The sequence below is a fragment of the Gekko japonicus genome, unplaced genomic scaffold (genome assembly GCF_001447785.1).
Source record: "Gekko japonicus isolate JY-2015 unplaced genomic scaffold, Gekko_japonicus_V1.1 scaffold565, whole genome shotgun sequence".
In the NCBI taxonomy this organism is placed as follows: Eukaryota; Metazoa; Chordata; class Lepidosauria; order Squamata; family Gekkonidae; genus Gekko; species Gekko japonicus.
This window is the reverse complement of record NW_015176468.1, coordinates 963,254-974,396: the sequence shown is the minus strand read 5'-3', so window position 1 is coordinate 974,396 and position 11,143 is coordinate 963,254. Positions and strand designations below refer to the sequence as shown.

Sequence of the window (11,143 nt, the reverse complement as noted above, 5' to 3'; positions counted from 1 at the left end):
CCCCGCCCCCCCCCCCCCCCCGTATTTTCTGTTGTACATCATGGAGCAAAAACCTAGAGGCTGTTGGAAAGCACATTGTTTCCACGCATGACCACCACAGGTTCTTCTGCCCAATCCTCTCTAGTTAAAGGATCCCCTGGGAACAAGGGTGTCTGCCTGAGACAATCCATTTTTGACCTGTTCCACATATTAGATTATTGGTCGTCTTATACATTTAGTTCTGTGCCTGATTTATTTATTAATTTTTATTTGCAGCCTGAAACAAGAACTTGCGATGCAAGAATGAAGCTCCAGCCCTGTCCTGCAGCGGCACCGATACTAAGCGTGTTAATTGTCGATTTGATTGAGCTTTTAATTCCTGATTTTTTTTAAGCCTTAGGTTTGTTTATTTCGTAAGTGCAACCAGAGCCTATCTGTCATCGGCTTGAAATCACCTGTTGCAGAGCTTCCATTATGCAGATGTTTACAGACTTACCTGCTCCCAGTGTTCCGTTATTTCTCCCTTTAGTTTTACCAAACCGCCAGCATCTGTTTGTACAGTTACCGCTTGCAGCACGTTTAGCAACAATCCAAGCAAACTATCCTTTGCTCGTAAGACCCTTTAAAAATGTTAGTAGCCCCGAGAGAGGAATATTGTTTCATTTGCTGATCTTGGGAAATGGTTTTAAGAGCTGATAATCGAATCTCTTGAAACAATCTGTGACAAACATGGACGCTGCTTAAAAATTTGGGGGTTGGGTGGTGGCTTGAACCAGTCTAAATCCAGAGCTATCAAATGTAGCTTAGCACATGCTGGGTTTTGTTTTGTTTTTTTGCTTGCTTGGGAGTGTGTGTAGTTTTATCTTCTTTTTTTTGTAATAGAATGATAGATAACTGAGGTGTGCCTGGTTGAGTGAGTCAGTCTTGCTTTATGACATGTTACCGGTGCTTCTCACTGGCCAAAAGACCAATATGTACTGAAAGTGTTTTAGGCTGGCCTACACTGTGGCCAAACACCAAAGTTCTGTGTACAAGAGCAACTGTAATTGTGCTTTTCTCCTGCCCTCTTCCTGGTTATGTGCTCAGGATAATATTTAACATGGATTCCATCCTCTGCAGCCCTTGTATAGAAAACCCAATATGCAATAGCTGAAATGCAATCGCTTTATTATAGGTGTGTGTGTGAACTTTGCAGAATAACTTAGCATAGCGAGGGGCTATATAAACCAGAAGTTTGCTCTTCCACACTGTTGCACATGGGCCATGCAGTCAGGGACTGTTAGTGGTAATGAGACGAACACTGACCTCCAAAAATAAACTGTCCCAACTATAGGAAGGTCTGGATCTACTGTCTGCACTGGAGCCCAAAGAAGAGAGGTCAGGTGAGCGATAGTGTTCCAGAGGGCAATATTTGCCAAGAGATGAAGCAGTAGACTGTTCCACTGACTTGCCCTTCAAACACCAGTCATTGTGATCAATCATGCAGTTTCTCTCTTGGACCAAGCTGACAACTGAGATTACAGTTGGCTTCAAATTAAAATGCTGTCGCACTTCGAAGCATGGTCCTAGAATTACAGTAACAGTAGTTTTACTGTTAATATGGGGAGGGGGGCTGAAATAGTCTTACACATGACCATGAATCTCTAAGTCTTTAGGGTGATTGTGAGCATATGGAAAGGGAGAAAAAAGGCTTCTTTAGATAGTGCCATGTCTTTCTGTGGCTTTTGTTGCTTTATGCAACATCATCTTAAGGCTCTGCTCATCATATTATAGGGCAAGTTCCATTATTCAGAGAGTCAGGAATCTCTCTCTGGGGATGGACTGTGATTTGCTTTCCTGTTGTACATTTGGATGGGTTTTCGTGGCTATGTTGTTCTGCTTGTAGATTACGTTGGTATTGGGATGGATACCTAATACTCTGGTGTGTCCTGCTTTTTCTAACAGTTCTAGATGGTCTTTGGTCCTACATGAAAAGCCTAGCTCAGCATCCACTTTCAGAAAGGTGGCACTGTGTATCCTGGGCTTACGTAGCTGCCACTCAAGGATTTTGCAGTTTGGGGTTTTTTTTAAGGACTGTAATGATACTAATATGATGAAGCAGGTTCTTAAATGCTGTAAATGGATCCTAATATCTAGGAAGCTCTTATGTACAAAGTTTAATTTTGATAATTAAAAACAACTTTGTTTAGAAATTGTTGTTGTGACATGTATTCTAGGATTCATGGTGTGTGTGTGTATTCAGTGGTGGATCTCCATGATTGGGGGGAGGGTTGATTTTCACTAATTTCTCCCCTCATGTCATTCTACAGGAGGGGTTCCCTGCCCCCCAGGAGTAGCACACACATTCTTTGCCACAGGTGGCCATATACAAGGTCCCCCATCTGTTGCAGAAGAGGGCATCAGTGATGCATACAGAAGAATATGTGCATGACTCAGTTCCTTCATTTGATGCACATAAAGAAGACACACCTAAATTAAGGAGTGGTCTTCATACAAACAAAAATGTACACAATTGAGTCAATTTTTGAATTAGTTTTGGGCAAAATAAAAGCATATTCCTTCATTGTATGTTTACTATAGGTGTTGTTTTAGCTACCAGAAGATAGCAGATTAAAATTAGATTTCTTGATTTACCTAAATCTTAAATTTATTTTTCGTTTGGAAACAGCGCTGAGAACAGTTAAGAGCCCTGTTGCGTGCTTAATGGGTTTAAGTGTGTAGTAATTAAAATAAAATTGCAAACAAGCGTTTCCCCAAACAAATCTTGATACTTCTAAAAATTGTCACAGAGTCCGTAGGTATGTATAAAGCATACTGAGTCAGGCCTAGGAAGTAGTAAAGTAAAAGGTAAAGGTTCCCTTGCTTGAAAGCCAGTCGAATCCGACTCTAGGGTTGCGGTGCTCATCTCCGTTTCAAAGCCGAAGAGCCAGCGCTGTCCAAAGACGTTTCCGTGGTCATGTGGCCAGCATGACTAAACGCCAAGGCGCACGGAACGCTGTTACCTTCCCACCGAAGCGGTACCTATTTATCTACTTGCAGTTTCTTGCTTTCGAACTGCTAGGTTGGCAGAAGCTGGAACTAGAGACGGGAGCTCACTCCGTCATGCGGCAACTCAGGTCTTGAACTGCTGAACTACCGACCTTCCACAGCCTGCAGTTCAGATGTGATGACAAGTGGGAGGATATCTGTGTGGCACACAGAAAGTCCCAGTTTCAATACCCATCCAATGTTGGTAAAGAATCAGACTAAATGAGATTTGAATGAACTGAGCTGTCATTCCACTCTGGGGCCTGTCATTCCACCCGGCTCAGAACACTCCTCCTACACCCAGGAGCTGTCATTCCACTCTGGGGCCTGTCATTCCACCCGGCTCAGAACACTCCTCCTACACCCAGGAGCTGTCATTCCACTCTGGGGCCTGTTGTTAAGCCAAATTGCTCTATTATTTAATAAAGATGGGGAATTATAATTATTAATATGCAGTTGGCTTATCTATAGGATCTGACCTGTGTATACCAGAGTTAGAATTCCCAAGAACCCAGGAACAGACACAGAAACTGGGTGGCTAAAATAATGATTTCTTTACTAAACATTATCAAGCATACAAACAATATTCAAACACACAATATAGAACTATAAGGAAGCAGAGGTGATTGATAGCTTATAGAAGGGTGATACAACCTGTCCAGATGTGCAGAGGTCCATGGATTGTGGCCTAAACTCAGAGAGTTCAGGGGTGGACTGCCATTTTGGATTATGGCAGAAAACACACAGGCTGAGGCCATGTTTACGCTGGGATATACCCTATGGAAGACAATGCAGACCAATGGCTGGTCCTGGGGGCTGGTCTCAGGTGAGAACAATAGATTTCCTGGACCAATGATGAGTCCAAGGGGTGTGTGGCATCAAGATGGGCAAGGCCTAGATGTGACCAATGAGTTTTCAGAGAGGCAGGGTCTGGATTTAACAATAGAAGCCAGGTGCTGGGTGGCTAGTTGAATGGATTATCTGACCACTAATGATCCTGGCCAGGGTAAACAAAAGGTGGGAGACGTCCCTGATTAGCGTCAGGAAGGATAGTTAATAATTTGAATGTTTGATTGGTTTATCCCAGTATCTTGAGGGACAGAGTAGAAAAGACAAGTATTCAGACAAAGAATTATATAGACTTTAGAAATGTAGATACCTTACCTGCTAGAACTCATTGTTATTCCATAAGCATAATCTCTGCTGGGTGGAGGAGGAAGACTGGAGGCTTGCTCTGAGGTTGCCTGTCACCTGAAAATGGAGACCCCTTTTTCAGAGCTGTGTCTAGCTCTGTGTTTCAGAACAAAGAGTGCCTTCCTTGGCCTGAATTTTGTGGGTCTCTGGATCAGGTTAGAAGTGGGGTGCCCCTGCTATTGGGGCTACCCAAGAGTAAAAGGTAGCGCCTCTGGCAACACTGTCATTCCACCCGGCTCAGAACACTCCTTCTACACCCAGGAGCTGTCATTCCACTCTGGGGCCACTCCTCCTATCTCCTTGGGCTGTCATTCCACTGTGGGTCCTGTCATTCCGCCCTCAAGACACCCCTCCTACACCCAGGAGCTGTCATTCCACTGCGGGGCCTGTCATTCCAGTACCATAACACTCCTGCTACCCCCTGGTGCTCTCATTCCACTCTGGGTTCCTGTCCTTCCAGTCCCAGAGCAGTGTTGTTAGATCGCGCTAACAAAGGTCGGAGAGTGATTTCAGCTCAGTGATTCAGCTTTATTTGAAGTAGCAAGCAAACACTCAAACGCATTCCAAAACCAGAACAGATTAACATTGGGAGCTAGGCTCCTTTTAAACAATCCCGGGCTAATATAGCCACGCCTATTTACAATTAACAACCAATAAGATTGCATAGTTAAAAAACAATGAGAGTCTTTCCCTCTCTGGAGACTGTACAGTTCTGATTGGTCGCTGTGGGAGGTCGACCAATAGCAATGTTCTTCAGAGGAGCCTTCATCCGGCTCAAGCTTAACATTGAATGTAAATGGGCCGATTCAAGTGAGGATTCCAATACATTACAATTCCTCCCCCCTAAGTTAAGACAACACCATCGTTTAAAATATTTACAGTTGATCGATAATACATACATTAGTCAAAACCAAATACTTTATTGCAGTCATAATCAGCCAGGTACGATGGCGCTCGCCGCTCACGCTGAGACCTGCGGGGTTGTGCAGGCTCAGAGGGTAAGTTCTGCTGGGTGTCAGCCCTAGGTTCTGCACAACCTGTATCAGGCTCACTTAACGTCTGGGTTAGTGGTTCCGAGGCCAGGGGTATGCCCTGTCATCGGGACAGTACTAGGTAGGCCCGTACTCACCTCCATGTCGGGAGGTCTGAAATCAAAGTCTGAGGACTCAGCCGTCGGAGAGTCAGCGCTGTCCTTCGCCCAACGTCTCTTAAGCTGGTCTATGTGGCGCCGCCACTTTCGACCATCGGCCAGCTGTACCACATACATGCGAGTGCCAATACTATCTGACACCACCCCGGGAACCCACAAGTGCCCAGATGCATAGTTCCGTGCAAACACTTTGTCTCCCGCCTGGAATATGCGCACACACGCTTGCCCATTTCTTTGGTCAGGCTCACGATCGTTCAGATCTGGGTGCAGTCTGTTTAACCTGGTCGTTAGGCGCCTCCCCATTAGCAATTCCGCAGGACTTTTGCCCGTGACACTAGATGGCGTAGTGTGCTGTCTCAATAGAAAATCAGCCAGCCTGACATTCCAGTCCCCCTCATTAAGTTTGCTCAGGGCCTCTTTAGCCGTGCGGACCATCCTCTCTGCTTGCCCATTAGATGCGGGGTGGAATGGTGCTGACGTTACATGGCGAATGCCATTGTCTGCTAGGAATTTACCAAACTCCTGGGAAGTGAATTGTGGCCCGTTATCACTGACCAGTGTGTCCGGCAGTCCGTGTGATGCGAACAGCCGGCGTAGGGCATGAATTACCGCCAGGGAAGTGGTTGCGTGCATCAGAACCACCTCCAACCATTTTGACATTGAATCGACAACAATTAGGAACATTTGCCCTTGTATGGGGCCAGCAAAATCAATGTGGACCCTTGACCAGGGTCTACCTGTGGGTTCCCAATGCTGCGGTGGCGCCTGAGGGGGGTCAGGTCTATTTTGCTGACATTTTGAGCACACGTGAACCCACTCTTCAATCTCTGCATCCAGCCCCGGCCACCACACATACCCCCTGGCTAGTGCCTTCATGTGCACCATGCCAGGGTGACCTTCATGCAGGGAATCCAACACAGTCTTTCTAAGTTTGTCGGGAATTATCACTCTGTTCCCCCAGAGAATGCACCCTTTCGAGATTGAAAGCTCCTTTTGGCGGGCTTTGTATGGCCTGAATTCTGGCTCTAGGCCCCCTACCGGCCACCCCCTCCAAACCCAGTTCAGCACTCTTGACAACACGCTGTCCTTAGCAGTATGGTTCGCGATATCCCTGGATGATACCGGGGGTCGAGGAAGCTCCTCAATTGCCAAGACCTCACAGGCGGGGGCAGGGTCTGCGCCAATGTCAGGCACCGGGCACCGGCTGAGGGCATCCGCATGCCCAATCGCTTTCCCAGGCCGGTGCTCCAAGTCAAAATCGTAAGCCTGCAAAAAGATCGCCCATCTAAGCATGCGTGGGGACATGATATTAGGCAATTGCTTATCGGGCGCAAAAATCCCCAGTAGCGGCTTGTGGTCAGTGACCAGCAAAAATCGTCTGCCAAAAATAAAATCATGGAACTTTTTGACAGCCGCTACCAACGCCAGACCCTCCTTGTCTATCTGGGCATAGTTCCGCTCTGCCGCAGATAGTGATCTAGAATAAAAAGCGATAGGCGCTTCGCTCCCATCAGGCATCAGATGGCTTAAAACTGCGCCTACTCCAAAAGGTGAAGCGTCAGCAGCTAACACCAGGAGCTTGTGTTCATCATAATGCGTGAGTACGGCATTAGATGTCAGCAGCTCCTTGACTCCCACAAAAGCCTTTTCCTCGGCCTGCCCCCACTTCCATTTTGCCTCCTTGTGCAAAAGCGCGTGCAAAGGGGCCGCCACTGATGCCTTATGCGGTAAAAACGCATGATAAAAATTCAGGAGTCCTAAAAAGGATTGGAGCTCCTTCTTACTCACCGGCCTGGGGGCGTTTTGGATCGCGGATACCTTCTCATCCGTGGGGTGGACTCCCTCTGCGTCAATGCGAAACCCCAGGAAGTCCACACTTTCCACCCCGAGCGTGCATTTTGAGCGCTTAACTCTGAGACCGGCATTTTGAAAACGCCTGAGGACCTCTTTAACCCGGTCCAGTAGTTCCTGTTCAGACCCGCCCGCAATCAGCACGTCGTCAAAATAGGGCACTGTGCCAGGTACCCCCCTTAGTAGACGTTCCATGAGGCCCTGAAAAATCCCAGGTGCTACGTTGACCCCGAATTGCAGCCTGTTCACTTTAAAAGCCCCTTGGTGGGTTACAATTGTTTGGGCCTCGGCAGCCTCCGGGGTGACAGGCAACTGCTGGTATGCCTGGGCCAGGTCAAATTTGGCGAAAATCTTGCCACCCCCCAGGGAAGCCAAAATGTGGCTTATTACCGGGACCGGGTACGAATGTTGCTGCAGCGCCTTGTTAATCGTACATTTGTAATCGGCGCATAGTCGTATGGACCCATCTGATTTGACAGGGGTTACGATCGGGGTCTCCCATTTGCTGTATGGTACTGGCTCTAAAACCCCTTGCTCAACTAGTTTGTCAATCTCTTTTTCCACCTTATGTTTGAGAGACACAGGTACTTTCCGATACTTCAACCTAATAGGTTTGACTGACGGATCTAAGTCAAACGCAACCGGGGGGCCCTTGTACCTTCCCAACCCTTCGGCAAATACATCAGGGAACAGGTCGTACAGCATGCCCCATTTATTTTCAGACATCCTGTTAATCCCAGAAATACCGATGCCCAATGGCTCAAACCAATCTAACCCTAGCAGGTTAACCCGGTCTCCCTCTGCAATCAGGAATGACAGTTTAACACATTTCCCCTTATACTCAACAGTAACAGAGTCCCGTCCGGCCAAGGGAATTCGGTTGCCCTGGAAGTCGGACACTCTGGTTCCCGCAGGCTGGAGCCGCCGCCGGCTTCGGTTCGGGAACAACTGGCGCCAGGACGCGGCAGAAATCACCGTCACGGACGATCCTGAGTCCACCTCCATTGTACAGGGTCGGCCGTCGAGGAGTGGAGTCACGGTGATCTTGCCCTGGCTGCTGGTGCGATTTACGGCCGATGCGCTCGACAAGGTCGCCGTCAACTGGCAGCTTGCTTCCGATGCTGAGGAACGGGTCTTGCCTTGGGTGCTGACTGGAGTGCCCCTCTGCGCTGACCGGTTGTTAGTTGAGGGATCCTTCTTCGCTGATCTGCAGACTCTGGCCAGATGACCACGCCGCCCACACGCTCTGCAGTCGACATCACGAGCCCAACAGGAGCCGCGCTGGTGCTTCCCGCCACAACCGGAGCAAGGCTTGACGTTGGTAGTCTTCGCTGGGGTCCGCTTGCCTCGAACCGCGTTGACGTCATCATCCGCGTCTTCGCCCTCGCTGTCTCGTTGAGCGTGTATACTGGGCTCTGCCACCCGCTGGCGGACCTCCTTCGTGGACTTCTCCGCTGCTTCCGCGGCCACGGCCTCTTCGTAGGCCACTGCCCAGGTCAGGGTGGTGCGGGCGAACAGCCTCTGTTGCAGCCTTTCATCTTTGAGACCGCAGACGAGACGGTCTCTGAGGGCTTCCTCCACGTTGTGGAAATTACATGGCCGTGCGGCTTTGCGAAGGGCCGCCACGAAATCTGCGATGGTCTCGCCTCCGGCCTGGTTCCGCTTGTAAAAAGCGTGCCGGCAGGCGATCTCCGACGGTTGTGGAGAATAGTGAGCCTTAAGCTTCTCCGTGATGTCAGCGTAGGTGACAGTCTTTATATCAGTTGGGGCCACCAACGACCTGGCTATGTCGAAGGTCCCCTTCCCGCAGGAACTCAGGAGGCATGCTCGTTTCTTCGCCTCATCGGTGATGTCGTGGGTCTCCAGATGGAACTCGAACCTGGACAGGTAGGAGTCCCAGTCTTCTGAGGAGGGTTCGAAGCACTCGAACTTCTGGCTTCCAGCCATCGGGGGAGACTTGGGCACCGGAGCTGGTGGCGCCTCCGCCGGATCGGCTGCTGTGCTCTGCCCGCTTTCTTCCGAGTCCGAAGTGTGGATGTCCGCAGGGCTGCCTACCTGCTCTAACATCCCATCCTCGTCGCCAATTGTTAGATCGCGCTAACAAAGGACTCGTACAGTGATTCAGCAAGTGATTGGGGGTTGCAAGCATAGGGGGGATGCTTGCCTTGGTTCCACTGTCTGATGGGGGGGTCTGCCCAGGTGAACTTTCCCTGTGAGTTTGCTGTCTTATTTCTGAGCTGTTCCATAGACTCCTGTAACTGCAGCTGTCTTTTCTGGAAAGAGCATTGGAGAGACTTTTTGGGGGAGTCTGTAACTGGGACGCCAGAAATGTAATCCACCCCCAACTTGAAGAGATTGTAAAAGAGCAGGTGGCAGGGTGAGGTTCCCTGTGCATTTGGTGTGTGTAACTTGCAGGGGGTCCATTCTATATACTTTTGAACCTGTGTCTGACATGTCCCCCCAAAAAACACTTCCCTGACTTGACCTTAGTCCTGTTGGGTTCACAGTGCCACAGTGGCACTAGTTCTGCTGGGCACATTGCACTGGTTCTGCTGGGCTTGCAAAAATGCCTCCAACCTTCAGTTTCTACTGCAGAGATTCTCTGGGACTTCGATTCTGTTCTGCATGGCTTCTGTTGTCCTTGCTTTTTTGCTGTTTTTCCCTCCATAGGAGCACCTTCTTTGGGGGGCTGTAACTTGGACCCCATAAATCCAATCCTCATCAAACTTGGAGGGCAAGTAGAGGAGAGTCATCTGGAGATCTCTTGCATGTTTGGCATCTTTAATTTGCACAGGATCCATTCTATACAATCCTGACCCTCATGAACCTGTGCTTGTCATTTCCCCAGAAAATGCTTTCCTGGGGACACCTTCTTTGGGGGAGCCATAACTCGAACCCCATAAATTCAATCCTCACCAACCTTGGCATGTAGGTAGAGGAGGGTTAGCCGGATATCCCTTGTGAGTTTGGTGTCTCTATCATGCTGAGGGGTGTTCTACCATGTCACAAACCTCACAAATGAAACTGGTTTATTTGTGATGTTTCATGGTTCATGAAGCTGGCATACCATGAACCATACCACATTTTCCCAGTTCATGCCCATCACTACTCAACACCAGTTCTCTAGGTGAAATCCATCTGGTTGTCCTCATGAATTACCCCTGCATTGACCCATGTGGATCTATAAGAACCAGATCATCACTGAGACAGTACCCTAAGACCACAATTGTACCTTTAAAGATTGACTACCTCTTTCAATAGTCTTTCAGTAGTCATGTATGGCTGCGAGAGTTGGACTATAAGGAAGGCCGAGCGCCGAAGAATAGATTCTTTTGAACTATGGTGCTGGAGAAGACTCTTGAGAGTCCCTTGGACTGCAAGAAGATCAAATCAGTCAATCCTAACAGAAATCAACCCTGACTGTTCCCTGGAAGGCCAGATAATGAAACTGAAGCTCAAATACTTTGGCCACCCAATGAGAAGGGAGCACTCACTGGAGAAGACCCTGATACTGGGAAAGATCGAAGGTCAAAGAAGTCGGGGATGGCAAAGGATGAGATGGTTAGACAGTGTCATCGATGCAACGAACATGAAATTGAGCCAACTTCAGAGGACAGTGGAAGACAGGAGGGCCTGGCTGGAGCTGGTCCATGGGGTCGCAACTCGACTGTGCGACTGAACAACAACAACAAATGTATTTCAAAAGAGCCAATGCAAGTCAATTTGGCATTCCTGTCCCCCATCATTTCCAGTGGGCAATCCTGTCCTTCCGTTTAGCACATCCCAATTTTGACTTTTACTCTGTAGGCCAGGTATCATCACGTTCGCGCATGAGCCGGATTCCTCTAGGACCCTGCAAAACCGGCGCCACGAGGCAGCTGCGATCACGTGACCCGTTTCCTTGCATGCTCTACGTTTTGCCTCTTTCCGTCCGACTTTGCA

The 11,143-nt window shown here is 48.7% G+C and overlaps 1 protein-coding gene across 1 annotated transcript in view; it reads left to right on the top strand.

The window, feature by feature from the left end:
* LOC107123767 (cell division cycle-associated protein 7-like) overlaps nt 1–11,093 on the top strand; it is a 21,353-nt gene extending 10,260 nt beyond the window's left edge. Inside the window, exon 8 of the mRNA XM_015427111.1 lies at nt 11,014–11,093. Coding sequence (XP_015282597.1) covers nt 11,014–11,093 — 80 coding nt within the window. The remainder of the gene's footprint in view (nt 1–11,013) is intronic.
* The last annotated feature ends 50 nt before the right edge of the window (nt 11,094–11,143 follow it).